The sequence below is a fragment of the Mobula hypostoma genome, chromosome 3 (genome assembly GCF_963921235.1).
Source record: "Mobula hypostoma chromosome 3, sMobHyp1.1, whole genome shotgun sequence".
Taxonomy (NCBI): Eukaryota; Metazoa; Chordata; class Chondrichthyes; order Myliobatiformes; family Myliobatidae; genus Mobula; species Mobula hypostoma.
The window spans coordinates 71,444,829-71,469,395 of NC_086099.1; the positions used below are offsets into that span (position 1 = coordinate 71,444,829).

At 39.7% G+C, this 24,567-nt stretch overlaps 1 protein-coding gene across 5 annotated transcripts in view; it reads left to right on the plus strand.

Annotated features, from left to right (window-relative positions):
- rell1 (RELT like 1) overlaps positions 1-23,078 on the plus strand; it is a 59,934-nt gene extending 36,856 nt beyond the window's left edge. For 3 of the 5 annotated variants that reach the window (XM_063043314.1, XM_063043310.1, XM_063043313.1), the window contains 7 exons: positions 160-390; positions 2,350-2,421; positions 3,788-3,833; positions 14,501-14,722; positions 17,251-17,404; positions 17,858-17,903; positions 21,369-23,078. In XM_063043314.1, the coding sequence (XP_062899384.1) occupies positions 160-390; positions 2,350-2,421; positions 3,788-3,833; positions 14,501-14,722; positions 17,251-17,404; positions 17,858-17,890 (758 nt within the window). In that variant the 3' untranslated portion in view covers positions 17,891-17,903; positions 21,369-23,078. Of the gene's footprint in view, positions 1-159; positions 391-2,349; positions 2,422-3,787; positions 3,834-14,500; positions 14,723-17,250; positions 17,405-17,857; positions 17,904-21,363 lie in introns of all 5 variants that reach the window. The other 2 variants (XM_063043311.1, XM_063043312.1) reach the window with 2 other exon arrangements.
- Positions 23,079-24,567: the final 1,489 nt, after the last annotated feature.

Below are 24,567 nucleotides of genomic sequence, written 5' to 3' on the forward strand. Positions count from 1 at the left end.
GAAGAGATTTTCTGAGCAATACGCTAAAAATACAGAATACATAGTACAGAATCAAGTTTCAACTAGAGGAGCAAAAGAGGAAGGGTACCGGTCAAATTTAATTTGTGCTTTATTGAGAAATATAACATTTCCTTTTCTTCCCCCCCCCCACCCCCGTAGATCCCTGGCCACTTCCTGATCCTTTAGCAAGTAATACTTTCACGGAAGAGAACAACCAAACCAAGATAAATACTGGGCATCCAGAGAACATCGCATTTGTTTTGGTACCTGTTTTCTTTCTTATGGGTCTGTTAGGGCTCTTAATTTGCCAAATTCTAGCTAAGAAAGGCTATCGATGCACAACGGATAGAGAATCGGTCTGTGAAGAGAATGTTCCTGAGGCAGAGATTGGTAAGCGCAATAATAATCAATATGTGACGACTGCACCTATTTGCACTTTGGAAAAAAAAGTTGCTGTGAATATTTAATAGACAATCATTTTGAGATGAGTTTTCTGTATCAAGCTGTCTTGTAAAAGTGTTCATGTAGTCATTATGCATTTTGAAGACTGAAACTTTGGATTTGAAGCTAGATTTGATGTGGAAACAGTCCTTTCTGTAGAACCTTCTGCTCTGGACCAACAGATATTGTGTGAAAATGCAAGTTGAGTGTAATTTTATGAAGTCCTCTGGAATTTTCAAGGTGTTATATAAATCACTGTCAAAGTAATGAAACTGATTTTGCTTTTAAGAGATGTGCATCAATTCCTAAGTAACAATAGATGAGAAAATCTGCAGCCAGATTAGGAAAAAACTAGTAGAAATAACAAACAAGAGAAAATCCGCAGATGCTGGAAATCCAGGGAACGCACACAAGTGCTGGAGGAACTCAGCAGGCCAGGCAGCATTTATGGGAAAAGAGTAAACAGTTGATGTTTCGGGCTGAATCCCTTTGTCAGGACTGGAGAGAAAAGATAAGTCAGCAAGAGGGCGGGGGGGGGAGGGGAGGAAGAAGTACAAGGTCGTAGGTGATAAGTGAAACTGGGAGAGGGGGAGGTGTGAAGTAGCTGGGAAGTCGATTGGTGAAAGAGATAAAGGGCTGCAGAAGGGGGAATCTGATAGAGCACAGAAGGCTATGGAAGAAAAGGAAGGAGGAGGAGTACCAGAGGGACGTGATGGGCAGGTAAGGTGATGAGGTGAGAGAGGGAAATGGGAATGGCGAAGGGGGAGAGGCAGTTACCGGAAGTTCGAGGAATCAATGTTCATGCCTTCAGGTTAGAGGCCACCCAGAGGGAATATAAGGTGTTACTTATTCCAAGTAGGATTAACGTTTTATCTGCAGCTAGATTAGGAAAAAAACATAGGAATAACATTTTTGATGTTTTTAAAGTATTGGTTTATTCATTTAAATAAATGGAGGAAAGAGATGAAATTTCTAAAATGATGTTTTTGTTCCACTTGCTTTATGTTAGTAACTCCAGATGGGTGGTGAGTATTTAAATGAATTACTTAGTTAAGCTAATGTAATACCTAGCTAACTGTGACCACAATGTCATATTAAGTGTCAATCCAGAAAGAAAAATACCACATTGGATTATAATAGATTTTAGGAGTATATGAGCTCTCTTGAATGAACTGAGTAGAGAAAGTAGCATACAGAATGTGAAATAAGCAGGATGAATCTAGAAAAGAGCACAAAAATACAGAAGTCACCACCCTTGTCAGACCACCCATAATTGTAAGACATCATGCTAGCTTGTGGGGTGTAATTGTAGGAGCAAATTCTTAGCTGAGATCCATCTGTGTCTGCTGACAGATGAGTTCTGTAACTGGTCTGTGCCCAGATACAGGGCAGCCTTCAGCTCTGCAAGAGTCCTAGCCCCAGCATATCTATACTGCATAAATGGACTCCTCATCGAATCTAGCTGGCACATGTTCAGAAGTTCCATTAGAATGAATAGAAGAGAGGTAAGCAGAGAACTTTATTTGATTAGTTCTGTGTGTTTTTTTTTAAAATTAAAAAACAATTTTAACTTAGTGATTTTAGAACATTCACAGACCTCAATAACTGACAATTTTGACATCTGGTAAGCCTGAAGTTGAGCCTTGCTGGCTTTTCTAGTTGACTGCTAAAAGCTAGGAGAGGTCGCGTTATTCTGCAATGATGTGCTGGGTGCTGAGCTCCCAGCAGATGATTGTGCCTGGGTCAGGCTGAAAGGAAAAGCACGGTTCAGAGGCAGGCAACCAGTTGGCAGTATTGGGGCAATGGAAGATCTGCTCCATGATGAAGTGATATCATTATGTTACATTTGCAATGTAATGTTTTCTAGATTGACCAAATAGATTTGATTTTTAAAAAATTTTATTTTAGATTTGCATGATGCCAGTGAATGCAATGCTGATACTGTTGGACAAATGGTGCATTATATTATGAAAAATCCTGGTGAGTTATCAGTATTAAAGTGCAACTAATTAATAGCTTGAAAAAAATGAGCCACATGTCTCACTAATCATTGTGACTATTTCAGATTAATAGCTTGGGTCAATAAAAATATTAAACTTGGGTTTGAAATTAACTGTTGACTTGCAGTTTTATTTTATGGAAACTTTCTAAACTCCTACCACTCTTATATGTAACAATCCTTTCCACTCTCAAGGAAATTGCGTTGTCAATCCTCCATTCCAAAGAATACAACACCAGTTTCTATAATTTGCCCCTTTTGTTTAACCTGTGGAGTTTGACTACCAGTCAATGCAGTCCTCCATAGAAGGATATTATGGTCTTTGTAAGATTTGGCATCAAGAGCATGAAATTACATGGTCCTGCTTTTCATCCACTTCCCAGTCTATGCAGGAACTCATCCCTCCTCCTGCTTATGCTCTGCTGATATTTGGTAAGATCCTTGGTATTGGTTTCAGAGAGGAAAGATTTTTATGTCTATAGCCACAGAAACCGTTGTCTGTCACAACTATCAAATCCCCTATCACCTATGGCTCTTTCAGACTTTTTTGTCCCTTCTTCCAGCAGTCCACACTTCAGGCTCTGACTGCATACTTTGAAGAACAATCACACCCAAAAACATCCCAAACGAAAATCTGCTTGAGGGTGAAGTTGTTTCAGAGAACCTTTGCACTCTCTTCCTGTTCCCCTTGAGTTTGTCTGATGATCTCCCATTCCACCTCCATGTATTCTCGCAGATGGTGCAGCATGTCCATTTATGATATTCTTGAAGTTGTCTGTCCTGGTCTTGAACTTAATTTTCTTGTCATCTTTAACTCTGGAGATTAGCATTATGTCTCCCTAGTTACTGATCAGTGATTATTGGTGATGTGTATCTATTGTAGGTGCGGCTAGTACTTTCTTCCTCCATTATAATCTATATGTTTCTGACTCCATGCTGTGCTTTACATTTGTGTATTTCATTCAGTGTCAGCTTTAAAATGTATAACCTTATAACTGGGCGAATACACAGTAGCAACTCAAGACCTGTATAATAGAAATCTACCCACAATTTATTTACTTATTTTAAATATTGCTCCTTTATTTTGTTTTCAGTATTCTATATTATAGTGCTGCCTTCCCTATGCATCAATTATTTTTAACCTGCAGCATTGGTTTCCATTTGTTAGGAATTGTTTGAATTTGTAAGTCAACTTTGTAATGAAAATTACATCATGAATTAGATTGAGATACAATCAACAGTAAGTGGACTAAACACTAATTGTAATTAAAGGTTTGATTTATAATGGATTTTCAATTTCAAATATTATTCAATTTGGGACTAAATGTAACTTTTATTCTTTTACAGCCAATGCTGAGGCATTGCAAGCTATGTTGGACAGTAATGTAGAAAGGTAGTATTACTTTCAAACCATTATTAAAAGTGTTTGTGTCAAAAATGAAATATAAGGTACCTCTAAAATGAGAGATTACTTGATCATACTACAGGTTTGTTGGGAAAATGCTAATAGAGTGCTTGTTGTGGTAAATTGAAATGTTGCAATTATCTGGAAAAGTAATTACACACAGTGGCCACTTAATTAGGTACAGGATTGGAACCTGGTGTGGTGGTCTGCTGCAGTAGCTCATCTACTTCTAGGTTTGAAGTGTTGTGCATTCAGAGATGCTCTTCTGCACATCACCGTTGTAACATATTATCTGAGTTACTGTGGCATCCTTGTCAGCTTGAATCAGTCTGGCATTGCTGCCTGTTTCAACCATGCCAGATTTCTTAATTCTAAAGTGCATAGTTCCCCCAGGGCTTGGTCAATCCATACATTCACTTCCCATTCGCTGGCTGTTCTCACTGACTTAGTACCTTAAAAACACCTTACTTAGTAGCACGATCCATTATTTTTACTTATCCTTTTCTTATCAATGTGTTGAGGCTTGAAGTTTCCATGGGCCTCTCAAAGATTGACTTGATTCTTGATAATACAGCCTTTTTGTCTCATTTCCTTTTGTACATTTGGCCCAATGTCTCAGAATGCCTCTTGATCATGTCACATTTGCTATGTACCATATTGAGGAACCATTCAGTGTCCAGATGAATATAATGGTAACTTTCTACAGCCTCTTGAGACGGAGGTCTGCCTGCTATGTGAAAATTTCAGTTTCTAGCGTCAGTTGTTTCATGTGGCTGCTCTATCAACAATGCTCAGTTGATTTCCAATGCCATGCTGTGTATATATTATTAAGAGACTGAATTTCTGTTTTATAGAACTAATGGAAGTAGATTGAAGGCTGGTTCTTGTCTATGAAACACATTATGATATTTTCCTATTGAGGGTGAAGGACCCTGGATTTAATTAATTTATAAAATGAATGTATGAAATTAAAGGAGAGTTGACAAATAGTAAAATTGTTCAACTTGCTGAAAGTATCCCTTCCCATCTCTATAATCTCAGGCTACAGCAGTCAAAGTACTCCATTCTTCAAAGAATTTTTTTCATCCAACTCACTTCTGCCACATCTTTAATGGCCATATATTTATCTGCTTTAAGCTCTCAAGATCATTAGTCTGTTTTAGAGCATTTAGTGGCAATGTATTCAGCTGTGTTTAGGTTCTGCTGTTCCTTTCCTTATTTCTCCTGTACTATCTTAATTTCCTGTTCCTGTAGGGGATCTTGTCTAAAAGTGATCTGAGTTATGGGAGGCAGGAAAATGGAGTAGCTGGGGAAAACCCATAATCAGAGAGAAGTTGCAACAACAACCCTCAGCCCTGAGATCAGGATCAAGCCTGGGTCACCACCTGTCAGACCACCGTGCCAGCTTAGGATCATGGTGTCCACTGGTGATCCAATCAGTAGTAATGAAGTAGTATAATGTTCAAAAAAGATAGTAGGGATAGTGTGGGTATTTATAGACCAGTGAGCCTTGCGTCTGTGGTGGGAAAGCTGTCGGAAAAGATTCTTAGAGATAGGATCGATGGGCACTTAGAGAATCATGATCTGATCAGGGACAGTCAGCATGGCTTTGTGAAGGGCAGATCGTGTCTAACAAGCCTGATAGAGTTCTTTGAGGTGACCAGGCATATAGATGAAGGTAGTGCAGTGGATATGATCTACATGGATTTTAGTAAGGCATTTGACAAGGTTCCACAGGGTAGGCTTATCCAGAAAGTTAGAAGGCATGGGATCCAAGGAAGTTTGGCCAGGTGGATTCAGAATTGGCTTGCCTGCAGAAGGCAGAGGGTGGTAGTGGAGGGAGTACATTCATATTGGAGGATTGTGACTAGTGGTGTCCCACAAGGATCTGTTCTGGGACCGCTAGGGACCTCCACTTTTCGTGATTTTTATTAACGACCTGGATGTGGGGATAGAAGGGTGGCTTGGCAAGTTTGCAGACAACACAAAGATTGGTGGTGTTGTAGATAGTGTAGAGGATTGTCGAAGATTGCAGAGAGACATTGATGGGATGTAGAAGTGGGCTGAGAAGTGGCAGATGGAGTTCAACCCAGGGAAGTGTGAGGTGGTACACTTTGGAAGGACAAACTCCAAGGCAGAGTACAAAGTAAGTGGCAGGATACTTGGTAGTGCGGAGGAGCAGAGGGATCTCGGGGTACATGTCCACAGATCCCTGAAAGTTGCCTCACAGGTAGATAGGGTAGTTAAAAAAGCTTATGGGGTGTTAGCTTTCGTAAGTGGAGGGATAGAGTTTAAGAGTCGTGAGGTAATGATGCAGCTCCATAAAACTCTGGTTAGGCCACACTTGGAGTACTGTGTCCAGTTCTGGTCGCCTCACTTTAGGAAGGATGTGGAAGCATTGGAAAGGGTACAGAGGAGATTTACCAGGATGCTGCCTGGTTAAGAGAATATGGATTATGATCAGAGATTAAGGGAGCTAGGGCTTTACTCTTTGGAGAGGAGGAGTATGAGAGGAGACATGATAGACGTATACAAGATAATAAGAGGAATAGATAGAGTGGATAGCCAGCGCCTCTTCCCCAGGGCACCGCTGCTCAATACAAGAGGATGTGGCTTTAAGGTAAGGGGTGGGAAGTTCAAGGGTTTTTTTACTCAGAGTAGTTGGTGTGTGGAATGCACTGCCTGAGTTAATGGTGGAGGCAGATACACTAGTGAAATTTAAGAGACTACTAGACAGGTATATGGAGGAATTTAAGGTGGGAGGTTATATGGGAGGCAGGGTGTAAGAGTCGGCACAACATTGTGGGCCGAATGGCCTGTACTGTGCTGTACTATTGTATGTTTTATAATCTTTTCTGATTAGGGCATGTTGTATGGAGGTTGAAAATTCCCAAATATGTAGGCTCATATGTCTAAATTTTATTTAACTAACTGTAATAAACTAACTGCTTGTGTTTGTAAATTAATGCTTTGATGCCCTCCAGTGGCAGTTTATCTAAGTTGCAGAAGCACAATTTGAAGCTGTTGCTTGTCACAGCAATTCAGAATATGCAATCCTGTGAGGGTAAACCTATTCCAAGTATAGGCTAATGTTATTGTTACCGGGTTGCAGTAACTGGATAAGTTAACTATTAAGTGATGTGCAACTTTTGGCATTTGAATCCCATAGCTGCACCTTTGTGGAATGGATAAAGCCAGGCATTAATAAAGTAACCCTTTTGTTATGTTGCAGAGGGCAGCCCTGACTTCTGTTAGAACTGTGAATTAGAAGTTTAGCAACAGGTGAGAGGATAAGAGTTTCGATCACTGGCTGGTGAATTTCTATTGAACAGTGAGTGGAGGGGGAGAAGCACCAGCTTGACACCATTGGGTAGGAGTATCCTTGGGTGTAGCAGCATTGCTTTGTAACCAAGAGGTCTCTGAAAGTACTGGCCCAAAATCTATTACCTTCTGGTTGGCAATTCTTCACAAAATTGCCAGCAACATCCTCTTTCACTATTGGACTTGTCTCTGACTTTCATGCTCCCCATTGCAAAACTGAAGTCAGATCCTGAGTCCTAGACAAGAGTATGAATATACTGAACTAAGGAAGTTTTGATGCACTTTTATTCAGGGTGATTAGCTTTACCCGAGAGATTGCTTACATAAGAAATGCGGTCCCATTAATTTCAATTATATTGGAAAAAAGGATTGAAGAGAAGCAAGCCTGGACAAGCTTGAGTTCTGATGAAGAGTCTTGGCCCAATGCGTCGACTGTACTCTTCCATAGATGCTGCCTGGCCTGAGTTTTTCCAGCATTTTGTGTGTGAAGCCTGGACAATTGTATTTTTATTTTATCTTTATTTTTAATTTTCTGGTTGTTTAATAGATATGTAAATCTTTCTTTCAGTAACTTAGATTTGAACTTGATGATTTTGTTTGTACTATCAAGGTGTTAGGGGTAGTCAGTAAGAATCTGTCACCTGAGGCATAGATTCATCTTAGTTGGGACTATAGATCCAAAACTGCTAAGGCTACAAAGCAGCAGCAAACATCAGTAAGTTCATCCATCATTTGTGAGACGAAAGAACCTTTCAATGTTTTGGGACAAAACCTTGCATCTGCACCTGTCCTAACACAGGAATTTGATCTAAAATGTTGACAATTCTGTTCCTCCCACTGATGCTATATAGCCTGCTGGGTCCCACCAGCACATTGTTGCTCCAGATAACAGCGTCTGTGGTCTCTTGTGTCTGCAGTCATCACACCAAGCCAGACTGAGGATAACCCAGACAAAGTAAATTGTGTATTATAAGTGTTTCTTTTGCACTTGTTGCTTTTGCTCTTTGTCCAGTTTTCTTTTGTACACACTAAAATTTAAAACTGTTTCTCATAAGTTTGGATAATACTTCAAAGTTTTTGAGGATTGTACTTTATCCTCCAACATTTATCTTCTTTAGAATTTTGTTTTACTGTATTTATGCTTTTAGCTGTCTTAAATGTTATTGATTCAAAATGATAAATTATTATGATTGAGGACACGTAGTCCTCTTTTATTGTCATTTAGTAATGCATGCATTAAGAATGATAAAATGTTTTTCCAGAATGATATCATGAAAACACATGACAAACCGACTTAAAAACTAAGAAAAACCACTTAATTGTAACATATAGTTACAACAGTGCAAGGCAATACCGTAATTTGATAAGAACAGACCATGGCACAGTAAAAGTCTCAAAGTCTCTTGAAAGTCCCATCATCTCATGCAGACGGTAAACCTCCAGCGTTGCCAACTTGCTGGTGAAGCATCCGACCACAGTCCAACTCAGAGTCCATCCGAAAAACTCTGACCCTCTGACCACCTCCCGACACCGAACACCATCTCTGCCGAGTGCTTTGACCCCAGCTCCGGCAACAGGCGATACGCAAAGCCGAGGATTTGGGGCCTTTGTCTACAGAGATTCTCGATCGCACAGTAGCAACGGCAGCAAAGCAGGCATTTCAGAAGTTACTCCAGATGTTCCTCTGCGCTTCTCACGTCTGTCTCCATCAAATCCGGATTGTGCACGGCCCCTAGTTACACATAATCGATATTCATTTGGAACAGCCGCGCGCGCTGCATTGCGCCGCCATCTTCTCCTCCCTTCTTCAGTCTGGAGCAGTTTAAGTTGCAGAAGAAGAGGAATATATATGCTGGAAATCTGAAATAAAACTGTACAACTCGTAGAGCTGCTTCCATTGATCTCAGTCCTGTCTGTGTGGAGTTTGCACTTTCTGCCTGTGACCATATGGGTATTCTGGTATGTTCCAAGTCCCAAGGAGGTACTGGCTGGTATATTAATTGGCCACTGTAGGTTATTCCTAGCGTGTATGTGAGTGATAGATCTGGAGATTGTTGATAAGAATGCTGGAAGAATTTAGAAATAAATTAGAAGGGATTAAAGTAAAATTAGCATAATTGGATGGTTGGTTGTTGGTGCTGGCTCTGTCCTTTCTATGATTTAATAACTCAAATCTAAATACCGACACATTTGAGTAACACTGTTTTATTTGGCTGTATTCATGGATTTTCATGCAGGGTTGAATGACAATTAAACTTGAACATTTGAGGAGCATCCATGAAGTAAGAAATATCACTGATCTTTGAAACAGTATCAAAATCAGGTTTGATATCACTGGCATATGTTGTGAAATCTGTTGGTTTGTGGCAGTAGTACATTGCAATATATAATAAAAAAACTATAAATAATTAAATAGTGCAAAAAGAGAGCAAAGAAAAAAAGTAAGGTAGTTTACATTGGTTCATTATCCATTCAGAAATCTGATGGCAGAAGGGAAGAAGCTATTCCTGAAACGTTGAGTGTGTGCCTTCAGGTACTTGTACCTTCTCCACTTGATGGTAGCAATGAGAAAAGGGCACATCCTGGGTGATGGGAGCCCTTAACCATGGGTGCTGCCTTTTTGAGGCATTGCCTTTTGAAGGTGTCCTTGATGCTGGGAATGCTTGTACCCGTGATGGAGATGGCTGAGTTTACAAATTTATGCAGCTTTCTCCTGTGTGCAGTGGCTCCTCCATACCCGGTGTTGATGCAATCAATTAGAACGCTCTTTACGGTGCATCTATAGAAACTTGCAAGTCTTTGGTGACATACCAAGTCTCCTCAAACTCCTGATGAAATATAGCTACTGTCATGCCTTCTTTATAATTGCATCAGGATAGATCTTCAGAGATGTTGATACTCCTTGTAACAATGATCAGTGAGGCACAGAGGGATCTGTATTTAACGACAAGTACCTTTATTGTATAAACTAACAAATATATGAATTCATACACCAAATACCTTGTGTGCACACCTGCGAAGTATCCCAGACTCTCATGAATAGTCAAAGAATAGCAAAGGTATTACATGAGCAAAGGAGTCTGCTCTGGCCAGGCGTTCCTTATAGTCCCAGTTTACTCTCCAGGTGATCCTTGCAGGGTTGCTCTGCTTGTATCTGCGATAGTTATTTTTTTGAAATTACCGCTACTAGCACACACGAAGCATCCACTTTTATATCCATTTCTTATCAGTTCAGATATTGCATTCCAGTGTCATTGGCCAGAGGTTATGTGTTTGACCTTTAACACCTTGTTATTGGCTTTGCTCCAAGATAGCATCCATTTATTGCTCTCTTCCCATCAAGTGACTGTCGGTAATTTATAGCTCTTTGTTCTCAATCAGCAACCAATTCGAATCACTCCAGGCAGGCACCAACCCCAACATACACAAACCTGCATGCTATATCCAACCAAAGAACAGCTCACAAATAACTTACTTGGAAATTATCTCCAGTTCAGATTAACTGGAGCATCATTGTGCCTTTAAAACATTGATCAAGCCAAGCACTTCAAGCTCACAAAATGAAGAGCAAAGTGGCCCCCTCCATCCCTAAGTACACAGCAAGAACAAAGACAATTTGCCTGCCTGTCTGCTTCCACTGTCCTCAGTTCATTCAAATTCACTGATTTGTAGACTGTTCTTTCTGGCCAACAAGTGCAAGGTTGTTGTGACTCCACTCAATCACTTGATCTGTCTGACTCCTGTACGTCTCCTCATCACCATCTGAAATTCTGCGAACAATAGTTGTGTCATTGGCAAATTTAGCGATGGTATACGAGCAAGGCCTAGCTGCACAGTCATGGACGCAGAGATGGTAGAGCAGTGATTTAAGCACACATCCTTGAAGTACGCCAGTGTTGTCAGCAAGGAGGAGATATTATTTCAAATCTGCACCGACTGTGGTGGTTTCCCGTTGATGAAGTCAAAGACAAGGATCCACTTGCAGAGGGAGGTATCGAGGCCCAGATTTGGAGCTTGTTGATTAGAACTGAGGGTGTGATTGTGTTGAATTCTGAGATGTAATCAACAAATAGGAGCCTGACATGGGTATTGCTATTGTCCAGGTGATCAAAGCCAAGTGGAGTGTTTATGAGATTGCATCTGCTGTAGATCTATTGTGGCGACATGGATTCAATAAAAAGAAAATTTTCCCATAAGTTCAGCCAGTCCTTTGGTCAAAGCAAATGATACCTTTCTTGAAAAGGTTATAAAACATAATTATATCTATTCCTGGTAATGTTGGGATACAAACTTTCCATTGGTTGCACTACTGCCATGTGGAAAAACTGAAACAGATGCACTGCATTGGAATTCCTTTGTATACTTCTATAATTGGAAAAGTTGACTGAATGCAAACAAGACATATTGATAAATACAGGTATTAGTTATTAGTACACAAAGAAGAGAAAATCTGCAGATGCTGGAAATCCGAGCAATACATGCAAAATGCTGGAGGAACTCGGCAGGCCAGGCAGCATCTATGGAAAAAAGTACAGGCAGAAACATCAATTGGAACTTTTTTCCATAGATGCTGCCTGGCCTGCTGAGTTCCTCCAGCATTTTGCATGTGTTACTTAGTTATTAATACAACGGGCCTCAGTATAGATTTTGGTAGGAAAATTTTACTCACTTATGGAGTAAGACAGATAACCTGGCATGTTTTGTGGTGCCAGACTAATAGATTTGCTGGTCCATGAGATATTAATCCCTATTTATATTCAGCATATTTTTCATTTGTCATTTTTGATGTGATGCTGTATTACAATAAACTTGGTGAGTTCAGTAACTTTAAAGGGAGTATGGGAAATGACACTCTTCTCAGTTTAAGGAAAGCTTGGGAATGGACCCCAGCAAATCAGAAGTGAGTGCAGGAGCCTGATCACAGTGAATTGAAAGGAAGCTTAGCAAATTTTATCCAGTGATCCAGATGCCAAACCATTGGGACCTTCTCTCAATTCTTCCATCTCTGCCACATCCGACCCTTTTCTCAATTCCTCCGTCTCTGCCACATCTGCTCTCAGGATGAGGCTTTCCATTCTAGAACGAAGGAGATGTCCTCCTTTTCCAAAAGGGACTTCCCTTCCTCCACTATCAGCACTGCCCTCAACTGCATTTCTTCTATTTCACGCAGTCCCATCTTCCTGCTACCCTACCAGGGATAGGATCCTTCTTGTCCTCACCTACCACCCCACCGGCCTCTGTATCCAAGTCTGTTGGGGTCATTTACTGTGGTCGATGCTCCCGGTGTGGCCTCCTGTACATTTGTGAGACCTGACTGATGTAGATTGGGAGACTGTTTCGCCAAGCATCTACGCTACGTCTGCCAGAACGTAGGATCTCCCAGTGGGCACCCATTTTAATTCCACTTCTCATTCCCATTCCGATATGTCCATCCATGGCCTCCTCCACTGTCATGATGAGGCCACACTTAGGTTGGAGGAAAAAAAAAACCTTAAATTCCATTTGGGTAGCCTGCAACCTGACGGCATGAACATTGATTTCCCAAACTTTTGGGAATGACCCCCACCTCCCCTCCCTTCAATGTTTCTCATCCCCTTTTCCCTCTCTCACCTTATCACCTTGCCCACCCATCACCTCCCTCTGGTGCTCTTCCCCCTCCCCCCCACACTTTTTCTTTCTTCCATGGCCTTCTGTCTCTTTCATCAATCAACTTCCCAGCTCTTTACTTCATCGTTCCCCCTCCAGGTTTCACCTAGCACCTGGTGTTTCTCTCACCCCTCCCCTCACCTTTTAAATCTATTCCTCAGCTTTTTTTCTCCAGTCCTGCCGAAGGGCTTTGCCCCAAAACATCGACTGTACTTTTTTCCATAGATGCTGCCTGACATCTTTGCCAGCATGAGTTCCTCCAGCATTTTGTGTGTGTTGCTTGGTTTTCCAGCATGCAGACTTTCTCTTGTTTGTCGTTGGGACATCTGATGGATGGATAGCAGATTACTGTATTTCTTTCACTGACAATAACTTTAGGAAAATGCTGAACTATATGGGAAGCACAGTGGTACAGCTAGGAGAGCTCCAGCATCATAGCTCCAGTGATCTGGATGCAATCCAGACTTCTGGAGCTGTCCATGGAGAATTTGCTCTTTCTCCTTGTGAATGTGTAGTCTTTTCCCTGGGTGCTTTGGTTTCTGGGCACATCACAAAAGTGTGTTGAAGTTGCCCTAATGTATAACTGAGTAGTAGAATCTTGTGGGTGTGGTGGACTAAATGCTGGGAATGTACTAGATAAATTGAGTAATGGTAAGTTTAGTGTTTAAAAAAAAAGGTGTTCGATGGTTAGGACAGACTTGTTAGGCCAAAAGGTCTAATTCTGTACTATGTATCTTTACCACTGAGGTCAATTATAGCAGATTCAGTTGGAGATTTTAACTGCCTGTATGTCGTCCCAATAATTCAATCATTCCTTCATTTTATAATGGAAATGCCTTCTGTATCATGTCAAGAAGCAATGTTATTGTTGATCTGAGAGCAGTTCGCTGCCACCAAATGCACCAGAATAGTGTTCCAAATACATGGGTCTTTGTAAAGCACTAGTTCAGCAGTTTCTGCTTTTACCTTGCAGCTCCAGGATTGTCACTAGTGGGTGTTGTGCATATAGAGGCTGAACATTTCTTCATGACCATCTGGGTTTCTTCCAAGTGTTCCAGAAATTTGCTGGTAGATTAATTGGTTACTGTAATTAATCATATGCGGAGAAGAATCGGATGAATTGATGGATGTGTGAGGGAGGGAAAGCTGAAGGGGTACAGGGAAAACAAAGATAATGGAACCAATGGATTTGCTCTCCTAGGAGTTGGCATGGAACTGTTGCCCTAAATGGCCTTGTGTTATTGTAAGGATAAGACAGTATTTGTTTTATGGTGCTAAACTATTGAAAACTAGATTTAATTCATTGGATAAGACCAGAATAACATGTCTACTTAATTGTTTCCATTACTTCCCTGCGTAAGAACTTGTACTAAGGTTGCTGGTATACCTGACAGCATCTAATGGCACATAATGATATGTGGTTGGATTGTACACATCTTGGAGTTTGTGTGCAATGGAATAACAGGTAGCTGTCACAAGTAAAGGTTTAATCTGCTTTTTTTCCTATGCAATGTACAAACGGTTTGTAGATCGTAGCTTATATTTAACTGCATAAAAAACGACAAATGGCAATTATGATAGAAAACAGCCTGTAAAGTTGTTACACTCCATAGATGCTTGTTTAGCAATGTTATTATTACAAACAATTTTACTGCACCTTAAAATTCAGTTTCTTTTCTCTCTGTTAGTCCTTCAAGTCCCAATGGTCCTCCTAGTCCAGTTACTCCTGAAAGTCCTGTATCACCGACTGGAAGCCCTGCAAAGAACAATTTTCAGTGGCATCATCTGCATACAATTAGTGGAGCAGCGGGGAAAAGCTCTTGTTCACGTTGCACCCATCGGAAGTCAAAGAGTAGTAGAGAATTCAGGAAGAGTCGTCCTGGAGAGGTCACAGTATTATCCGTGGGAAGGTGAGGAAAAATCAAGTTTCTGTACTTGTTCATGTTTTCACTTCATTTTCTGTATACTACAAGTATGACAAATATGGAAAAAGCTCTCTATTATATTTGCTGAAGTGAGGTGATGAATCTCTCAAATAGTGACCAGAGTTTTTATCAAGTTAGAAACTTGATAAGTAGGAGTAGGTGCTAAGTAATTTAAAGGGATAATAAAAATGCACAATTTAAATGATTATCTATATACATAGAAATATATAACATCTTATGAGTAAAAGACAATTCTTGTGTTATGTTGGTGAAAAACTAAAAAACTAAATGTGATGCATTTGGTGAAACCAGAAGAAAATGCTGACTTGATTGTTTCTATTACTTTTGAGCATATGAGGTATAGCCACACTGAGTTTGCAAGTATGTCTAGTACCATTTACTGGCAGATAGAGATACATTGAAATGCTAATAAATGTATTTTCCCACAATGGAAAACATATGCCTTGGGATTGAGTCCAGGCTTCAATGTTTGTGTTGTTATTGTAGGTGAGTCTAGAAGTAATGCAGTGATGAGAGCCTGGTGTGGTGGGAGGGAAATGGGGAAACGTTATTGAGAACGGTGTGACTGAGATTGGAAATCCACATTGACCTTTGGGAAGCAGTTGCAGATAATGGTGGAAATCTGTGCCTCTGCCAGGGACCTTGGACATTATTGAGTCAGAATCTAGGCTTTAGTGGTTGGAGGCTTACGAGTGATCTCAGATCTGTGAGAGGTATGAGGGGAATCTACCACCACTCTGCTCCGTCTAGTGGAATTAGTCCTTACTCTTAATAATTTCTCCTTTGGCTCCTCCCACTTCTTCCAAACTAAAGGTGTAGCTATGGGCACCCGTATGGGTCCTAGCTATGCCTGCCTTTTTGTTGGGTTTGTGGAACAATCTATGTTCCGTGCCTATTCTGGTATCTGTCCCCCACTTTTCCTTCGCTACATCGACGACTGCATTGGCGTTGCTTCCTGCACGCATGCAGAACTCGTTGACTTTATTAACTTTGCCTCCAACTTTCACCCTGCCCTCAAGTTTACCTGGTCCATTTCCGACACCTCCCTCCCCTTTCTCGATCTTTCTGTCTCTGTCTCTGGAGACAGCTTATCCACTGATGTCTACTATAAGCCTACTGACTCTCACAGCTATCTGGACTATTCCTCTTCTCACCTTGTCTCTTGCAAAAACGCCATCCCCTTCTCGCAATTCCTCCGTCTCCGCCGCATCTGCTCTCAGGATGAGGCTTTTCATTCTAGGACGAGGGAGATGTCTTCCTTTTTTAAAGAAAGGGGCTTCCCTTCCTCCACTATCAACTCTGCTCTTAAACGTATCTCCCCCATTTCACGTACATCTGCTCTCACTCCATCCTCCCGCCACCCCACTAGGAATAGGGTTCCCCTGGTCCTCACCTACCACCCCACCAGCCTCCGGGTCCAACATATTATTCTGTGTAACTTCCGCCACCTCCAACGGGATCCCACCACTAAGCACATCTTTCCCTCCCCCCCCCTCTGCATTCCGCAGGGATCGCTCCCTACGCAACTACCTTGTCCATTCGTCCCCCCCAAGCCTCCCCACTGATCTCCCTCCTGGCACTTATCCGTGTAAGCGGAACAAGTGCTACACATGCCCTTACACTTCATCCCTTACCACCATTCAGGGCCCCAAACAGTCCTTCCAGGTGAGGCAACACTTCACCTCTGAGTCGACTGGGGTGATATACTGCGTCCGGTGCTCCCGATGTGGCCTTTTATAAATTGGCGAGACCCGACGCGGACTGGGAGACCGCTTTGCTGAACATCTACGCTCTGTCCGCCAGAGAAAGCAGGATCTCCCAGTGGCCACACATTTTAATTCCACATCCCATTCCCATTCTGACATGTCTATCCACGGCCTCCTCTACTGTAAAGATGAAGCCACACTCAGGTTGGAGGAACAACACCTTATATTCCGTCTGGGTAGCCTCCAACCTGATGGCATGAACATCGACTTCTCTAACTTCTGCTAAGGCCCCACCTCCCCCTTGTACCCCATCTGTTACTTATTTTTATGCACACATTCTTTCTCTCACTCTCCTTTTTCTCCCCGTCCCTCTGAATATACCTCTTGCCCATTCTCTGGGTCCACCCCCCCCCCATCTTTCTTCCCGGACCTCCTGTCCCATGATCCTCTCGTATCCCCTTTTGCCTATCACCTGTCCAGCTCTTGGCTCTATCCCTCCCCCTCCTGTCTTCTCCTATCACTTTGGATCTCCCCCTCCCCCTCCAACTTTCAAATCCCTTACTCACTCTTCCTTCAGTTAGTCCTGACGAAGGGTCTCGGCCTGAAACGTCGACTGCACCTCTTCCTACAGATGCTGCCTGGCCTGCTGCGTTCACCAGCAACTTTGATGTGTATTGCTTGAATTTCCAGCATCTGCAGAATTCCTGTTGTTTTAGTAGCACAGTATTTGTGTATAATTCATTCCTGTTTTTTTTAAAAATGTAATCTTGTACAATTGTTTTCTAGATTTCGAGTTACACATGTTGATCCAAAAACACGCTCCAGTAAACAAAAAGAGTTGCCGCTTTCGCCTTCAGAAGATGCTGATACTGAGGGCAGCATTACCCATGTAGGTGTCCAAGAGGTTCCAGATTCATCAGGAAAACTAGATACAAAAGAGGTACGTAAAATATTGAAGAGAAATTAACAAAACAGATGCATGTTTGTCAAATCTTTTGCATACTGTACAGTTCAATAACCAGTGAGTCTGGAATCTTAGTGGAAGTATGGTATTTGAAGTAATGTGTAACTTTGCTTATACAAGTATTCTATGAAACAGTTTTTGCCAATAGTTTTGAATTGGGGAACTTGAAAGGAAAATTAATGTAGAGGTGGCAAATCTTTTTAAACTCTGTATAACTGCATTATTGTACTTGGCTCATCAAAATGATTAGTTGTCTGCAGCTATATTTTATTTATGCAAAATTAAAACAAAATGGATCTTGTGTTGTAGTCTGGTTGTTCTGTATGCAACCTCCTCCCACTTGCTGTTGTAGTGGGAAGAGTCTGTAATTACAAAGACCTCCTTGTCATGCAATTTCTCTTAAGTTTTTGATTTATTTTTTGTTTTCAGGAAGCGGAAGCGGAAGCTGAAGCTGTGCCATAAGTGGTATAATCAGGTAAGACCTTTGTAACCCTTTTGGTAGGGTCAGAATGTCACACAGCAAGGAAAAAGACATTTTTGGCCTGCTGAGTACACATCAAGAATATGCTTACATTAATCCTACCTTTTCCTTTTCCTCCTATTCCAATCACCTCCCTCCTGATTCTACCAGTAACCTACACATGGTCTAGTTTACCGTAGTCAATCCTATATACCCATATATGTTCAGTGGCCACTTTATTAGGTACACCTGTACACCTCATTAATGCAAATTTCTAATCAGCCAATCATGTGGCAACAACTCAATCCATAAAAACATGCAGACATAATCAAGAGATTCAATTGTTCAGACCAAACATCAGAATGTGGAAGAAATATGATACAAGTGACTTTGACCATGGAAATATTGTTTGTTCCAGCTGGGTGGTTTGAGAATCTCAGAAACTGCTGATCTCTTGGGATTTTCACACACTAGAGTCTCTAGAGTTTACAGAGAATCATGTTAAAAATATGAAGTTCTGTGGGTGTAAACGCCTTGTTAACAAGAGAGGTCAGAGGAGAATAGCGGGGCTGGTTCAAGCTGACAGGAAGGTGACAGTAACTCAAATAACCACACATTGTAACAGTGGTGTGCAGAAGGCATATCACGCTGAACCTTGAAGTGGATGGGCTACCAGCAGAAGACCACACTGGGTTCCACTCCTGTACCTAATAAATGGCTACAGAGTATTTCTTTGGGATGCAAGGGAAAACCAGGGTTTTTCACAAAGCCCACAGTAAAGGGGAGGATGTGTAAACTCCATACAGTCAGCATCAAACTTTGGTCATGGGAGCAGCTCTGTTAGGGTGATACAGTGGCACAGCTTGAAGTTTAACTGATATTGTAATATGGGATACCTCTGTTAGTAATTCATGTTTTATGTACAACAGAGTAAACATCACTTTGTATCAAATAAATGTCTCCATTAAGCTTTTTCCAGAAATTTTTGCAGGCTGTTGTCCATTATTCCATGAGTCTGCATTTCTCTGTTCAATGAGTGCCAAAAGAGCAGCAGACAATATAAACATATGATTTCATGAGGTACCTTTGATTGCTCATGTCATTTTGCATACATTTCCTGTTCCATAACAGAAATAAATTTCATTCCAGTATTCAGCGTTCAATGTCCAACTGAAGTTGGACCTTGACAACAAGAATGAACAATGCTTTCATTCTGTGTGATTGAATTGAATATTTTCTTTTCACATTCCTTCATGCATTCTGCAGTTCTTTTCAATGGACAGGTTAATTTGTTCTAGTAAGATAAATCCAGGTATGAATTACTAAGCCATTTAATTCTGTAGGCATCAAGTCAGCGTATTTAAAGTCAGCAAGCTTTTTTTTCCTGGATTTTCTCCCACCCACGTGTCCTCACCACTACACTCACACAGGTATATACAAAATTTAGTAGGCCATGTATCCATTTATTGTTCTTTGTGTACACTTAAATTGACTGAATATTCTTTTGAATCAATAGGTTTGACAGTTAAATTAATACCATCTTCCCCAGAACAGACAACTTATCACAAGGTTGGAAAGAAAGCAAATTGTCATTTTGCAGCAGCCAAATGTTAAACAGTTAGCTCATTTTTGTCTCTATCTAATAACTGGTATGTAATGAATAATAACGCAAACAATAATATCTGGTTGAACTCTACCAAAGGGATACGTAAATATTTCTTCTATTATTTTAGTACAAATAAATAAAGACTACAAATCCTTCCTAAAAGTAAATCAATTTCCTTCCTTGATGGAATAGACAAATGATAAATATATATGCAGTTCATTTTGCAAAATATTCAGAAAGCTGTCACATTTAATTTTTATGTTTTCCTTGCATGGCTTTCATAAGTGCAGCAATATGCCATTGAATGGAGGTGAGAAAATAAACTCTCATGCTAACGGATTATTCTGAAGTAACTAATTTATCGGTTTCAGTTCTCTAAACCACCTGTCACATGTCCAAAAGAGAGTTGAGCAAGATATTAAAATTTTGCAAGTAAGACTCTGAGCTGCAATAAAGTCCACTGTGGAACTTTGGAATCAGAACAAATACTCCAATTAAAACAAAATGGAATACCTATGTAAGATTCAGAAGTTACAGCTTCATCATCAGCACTAGAGCAATAATTTTATATCCACTTAGTTGTATGTTGCCTGGTAGTGACCACATTTTGAAATAAGTCATCTGGTTAAATGAGTAGTTTAAGTATCAAGACCTCATTTACTTATGGAGATTTGTACCAGCATTTCACATTTCCCTTTGAATCCTTTAACTACAAAGTCCATTTCCTTTGTTATTGCCCCGTTATTCCCTAGTGAGTTATACTCTTTCCCCTGGTTATTCATTTGTCCTTAATAATTTTAGAAAACAACTTTGGATTTATCCTAATACTGTCAGTTGTGATATTTCATGAGCTGCCTTTGACTTTCTAAATTTTTTTTAAGTGTTTACCTTTTTTAGACTGTCGACTGGCTTCCCCACCTTTCATCCTTTATATCTGCCATATGTTTTTTCTCCTCCTTTATGCAACCCTTTGTACCGTGGCATCCAGGGTCTTCTGTTGTCATTACTCCTGGCTTTCACCTTTACAGGAACATTGGCTCTGAACCTTTACTATTTCTCCTTTGGATGTTTCCTACTGTGCAGATGTAAACTTATCTGCTGTGGTCTCAGTGATCCAGGAACCTAAAGCACCACTCTCCTTCAGTCAATTATTTGTCTGCCTTCACTTAGTCTTTGTTCCTATACTCACTAGGTTGTAAGCTCTGGAAGCAGTTCAGTGATTACAACCTTTGAGGTCCTGCTCTTCAAAAGTAGCTCCCTGTTGCATGACTTCATCCCTTCTGCTTATGTTGTCGGCTGTTCCCCCTTCATCTTCAGATTATTCTGCAGCTGAAGACATCCTTGACCCAAGCATTGAGGGAACAACAAACCATTCTGGATTCTGATTAGCAGCCACAGGTGTGCACATCTGCCACCCACCGCTGCCCCCCCCACACATGTTAAAATCCCCTAACACTATCACTCTTCCAATTTTATTTCTCCTTCTTTGTATATCAAATCTCTGCTGCTGTTTTCCCCTGGAGGCCTTAACCCCCACAAGTAACGCATTGTACCTGTTTGAGAGGAGAGAGACTATAGGGGACCTTTGCAGTCTCTGGTTGTCAGCCATCTCCTGGATAGCTGCAGTAACCTTCAATGCTCTCACATGGGTCCTTGCCCCTCCTTGTAAAAATTGAGATCTGGGAATGTAAAATATGATTTTAATTTGTAATATCTTTAACTGATACAGAAATTAAACAGTTCAAATGAAATTTAAAAAAAATAGTTCTGAATAGAATTCTGCTTAGTTGCCACTGATGAATTAAGTTGAACATTTTCTTGTCTGTTTCTTTAATTTGCATCTCTGCAATCAAAATCACTTCAAACAAGGGCAGACAAGAGAAGTGTTGCACATTTCTGAATGAAAACCAAAGTATGAAACTGACTCTTGCATCAAACTGCGTACCTGTGGTATTTTAAAATGTTCCCAGTGTTTTTACGATGTGTTGTGTGATTATCTATATGACAAATCTAACTATGACCAAAACATGTAATTTAATTTTGTTCTTTGAGAGTCACAAATCCTATGTATTTGTGTAGATTGTCAATATAATTGCTAGAAGTCTTTTGTCATAATTTTGAAATCCTTTATGTTGAACTGATTAATGCTTCATACATCTCCTTTCCTAAAACAAACTAATTCTCTAAATGTTTATTTTTTATGTCTCAAAAGTTTAAAAACCAAAACGAACCAAAAATCTGTGCAGATAGAAGTTTACTTAAACGTTTTTTATTAATTCAAGTAAACAAGTACATCTGTACGTCTGATGGCTAACATGGATTACCATCTTGCGAAGTGAGTTTATAATGGAAGGTTCAAGTTATTAATATATACTTGGCATTCAGAGTGTCCTTCTCTCCCCCCCCCCCGCCCCTGCCATTTAAACCATTTCTGAACATGTAAAAATAGCAACATTAAACCAAACTTAATTATGTGTTGTAATAGAATACATCCATAAATGAATGACCAATTCTAAGAAATTTTTAATCTTGAAGTATCTCTTCCTGATCAAAAAACTGATACAAATCAGCCTAATATTGAAGTTTAATAATGATAAGAATGTGGAAATGGTGCCCTCCATCAACCCTGTTATTTCCTTTTGCAATGTATAGTACAACTTGCAGAACGATGAGAAGAGTCTTCAATCGTTTTAAATTGAGGGGAACATTTACTTAAAATTGATGGCTTATCCAGTGAAAAACTTTGCGTGCCTTGAAAAAAATTCTCTATTTCGATGGGTTGAGAATAGGATTAATAAAAATACTTTTTATATTATAGTTAAGAAATAGCATTTCTATTTGCAGTATAAATAGGTCCAGTATAAAGTTTGTGTATCCCACAGAGCTTTGTTGTGCTCTTTAAGTTAGATCATTTCAATTTGAGATGCTGTAGTTGACTGTTGCGCAACAGAAAGGGAAAAAAAGTCAACAAGATTATTATTTGTTATCTGCTTCAAAATTTTCTGCATTTACAGCCATTTGACTTAAGTTCTGAATGAGAATATTGGAATTGTCTCTATTTCCCTCTGTGTTCCAGAAACATAAACTGTGTTCCTACATTCTGAAAAAGTACTTAATTAAACTACCGAAGAGCATAACAATCTCATGAACTTCCAAGGAGGATTTGAGCAAATTCCAGTAATTTCGGTGGCATGGTAGTAGGAAGGGAATTTAAATGAAATGCAAGGTCTTCCAATACATGTGATGAACTTAAAAAAGATGTGAACCTATAGGTATTTATGCATTTCTGCTTGAATATATTAATAGTATTTTGGCTTGCTCATTTGAAAATAAGTACAGATGCTTGATTTGTATCTTTACTATTTCTATGCAGAGATTTCTTTCATATCTTTTGAAATAATGTTATAAAACAATAATTGGGTCAGCAGAGCTCTATATGTATATCTTTTAGAATCCAATAATTAGATGAAGTTAAGAGAAAATGTGTATTCTTGTGCTAAAATGTTAAATGTAATTGTTTCACAAGTACTCTTGTGTGAAGATGACTACAAAGTGAAATGTGGGTAGTAAATAAGCAACAAAAAGGATAAGAAATCAATGTGAATAGATGAAAACATTTTTTTTTGCTTAAAGTAAAACTGGTCTGTTAATTTATGTATGGCTAACCACTGCAAAATGATAATAGAGCTTAATTGTAAGTGCAATGCCTACTTTGCAAAAAAGAGTTCTCTTGAAAAAAATCTTGTATATTAAAATTAATACTGTACAATACATCTATGCAATTCTATGCAATTGGGGCGCCACGGTAGTGTGGTTAGCGCGATGCTATTATAGCTCAAGGTGTCGGAGTTCAATTCTGACATCCTCTGTAAGAAAGTTTGTATGGTCTTCCTGTGATGTGGGTTTCCTCTTGATGCTCCAGTTTTCTCCCACAGTACAAAGATGTACCACTTAGTAGGATAATTGGTCTTTGTAAATTGTACCGTGGTAAGACTAGGGTTAAATCTGGGTGACGCGGCCAGATGGACTGGTGCAGCCTGTTCCACGCTATATCTCTTAATAAAGTTTTTAAAAATAAATAAACATTTAAATCAAAACACAGGTACAAGACCTGATCTTGTTGCATTTTAGTGTGTTTGACACGTGCACACTAAAATTATCATGATTTCCCTTGAAGTAGTAACTAAAATTCCAATAGCTGGTTTGCTGACTAACAGTCACTGCTTGAAGGTTTGCATATATCTGGATATGAAATGAAAACATCAAGCATGATTCCACTGTTCTTCACATAAAATAGCCTGCTGGTTATTACTGTGCGGAATTGCATGGAGGAAAATGCTAACTGGTCATGTGGCTCGAGGGGGAGAAAAACGATGGGTAAGGCGCAAGGAATGTCAACAATTAAAATCTTGCCATCTTTTAAGGTATAGAATTTTCACTTTTGCTTTGTAAAGATGGTTATCTTACTAGATTCATTGTATGTGATATACTTAGATTTTCAGGAGGCCTTGTTAAGACCCACATAATTAATTTCAAAATTAAGCAAAATTTTGGAAAACGTGTCTGTGCAAAGTTGGTCTCTACCAGCACAGCAACCAACACAATAATTGTTTACTGAACATTATCTAGACACTAAAATAGTACCAAAGTATGTTTATGTAATGTTTACATTATATTTATGTGCAATAAAGTTCCTTTAACATATAGCTCACATCTACTAGCTTTGTACATAAGTAGTTGGTAAAATGGCAGCTTTTATTGGTTTGCCCCATTATATTTTACAACACTTGGTTTTCTGGCAGCTTCTCTTGCTTTGCAGAAATGTTATTCAAAGTTTTAAAATCATGCAATTTTTAGTTATTGAAATGGCATCTTGGAAAATTAAACTATTAAGTTTTCAAGTGTGTGATTGTCGTTCATGGGTTCAAAATTTTTTTGCACTAGAGTAATTGAACTGACTGAAAGAACCTCGAGTTGATGGTTAGTGTCCTAGTCTATGATAACTGTTCAGCTAGTAATAAAAGTTGAAGACATATTCTTAAAAGAAAATGTATGGTGTCATGCAACTATTAA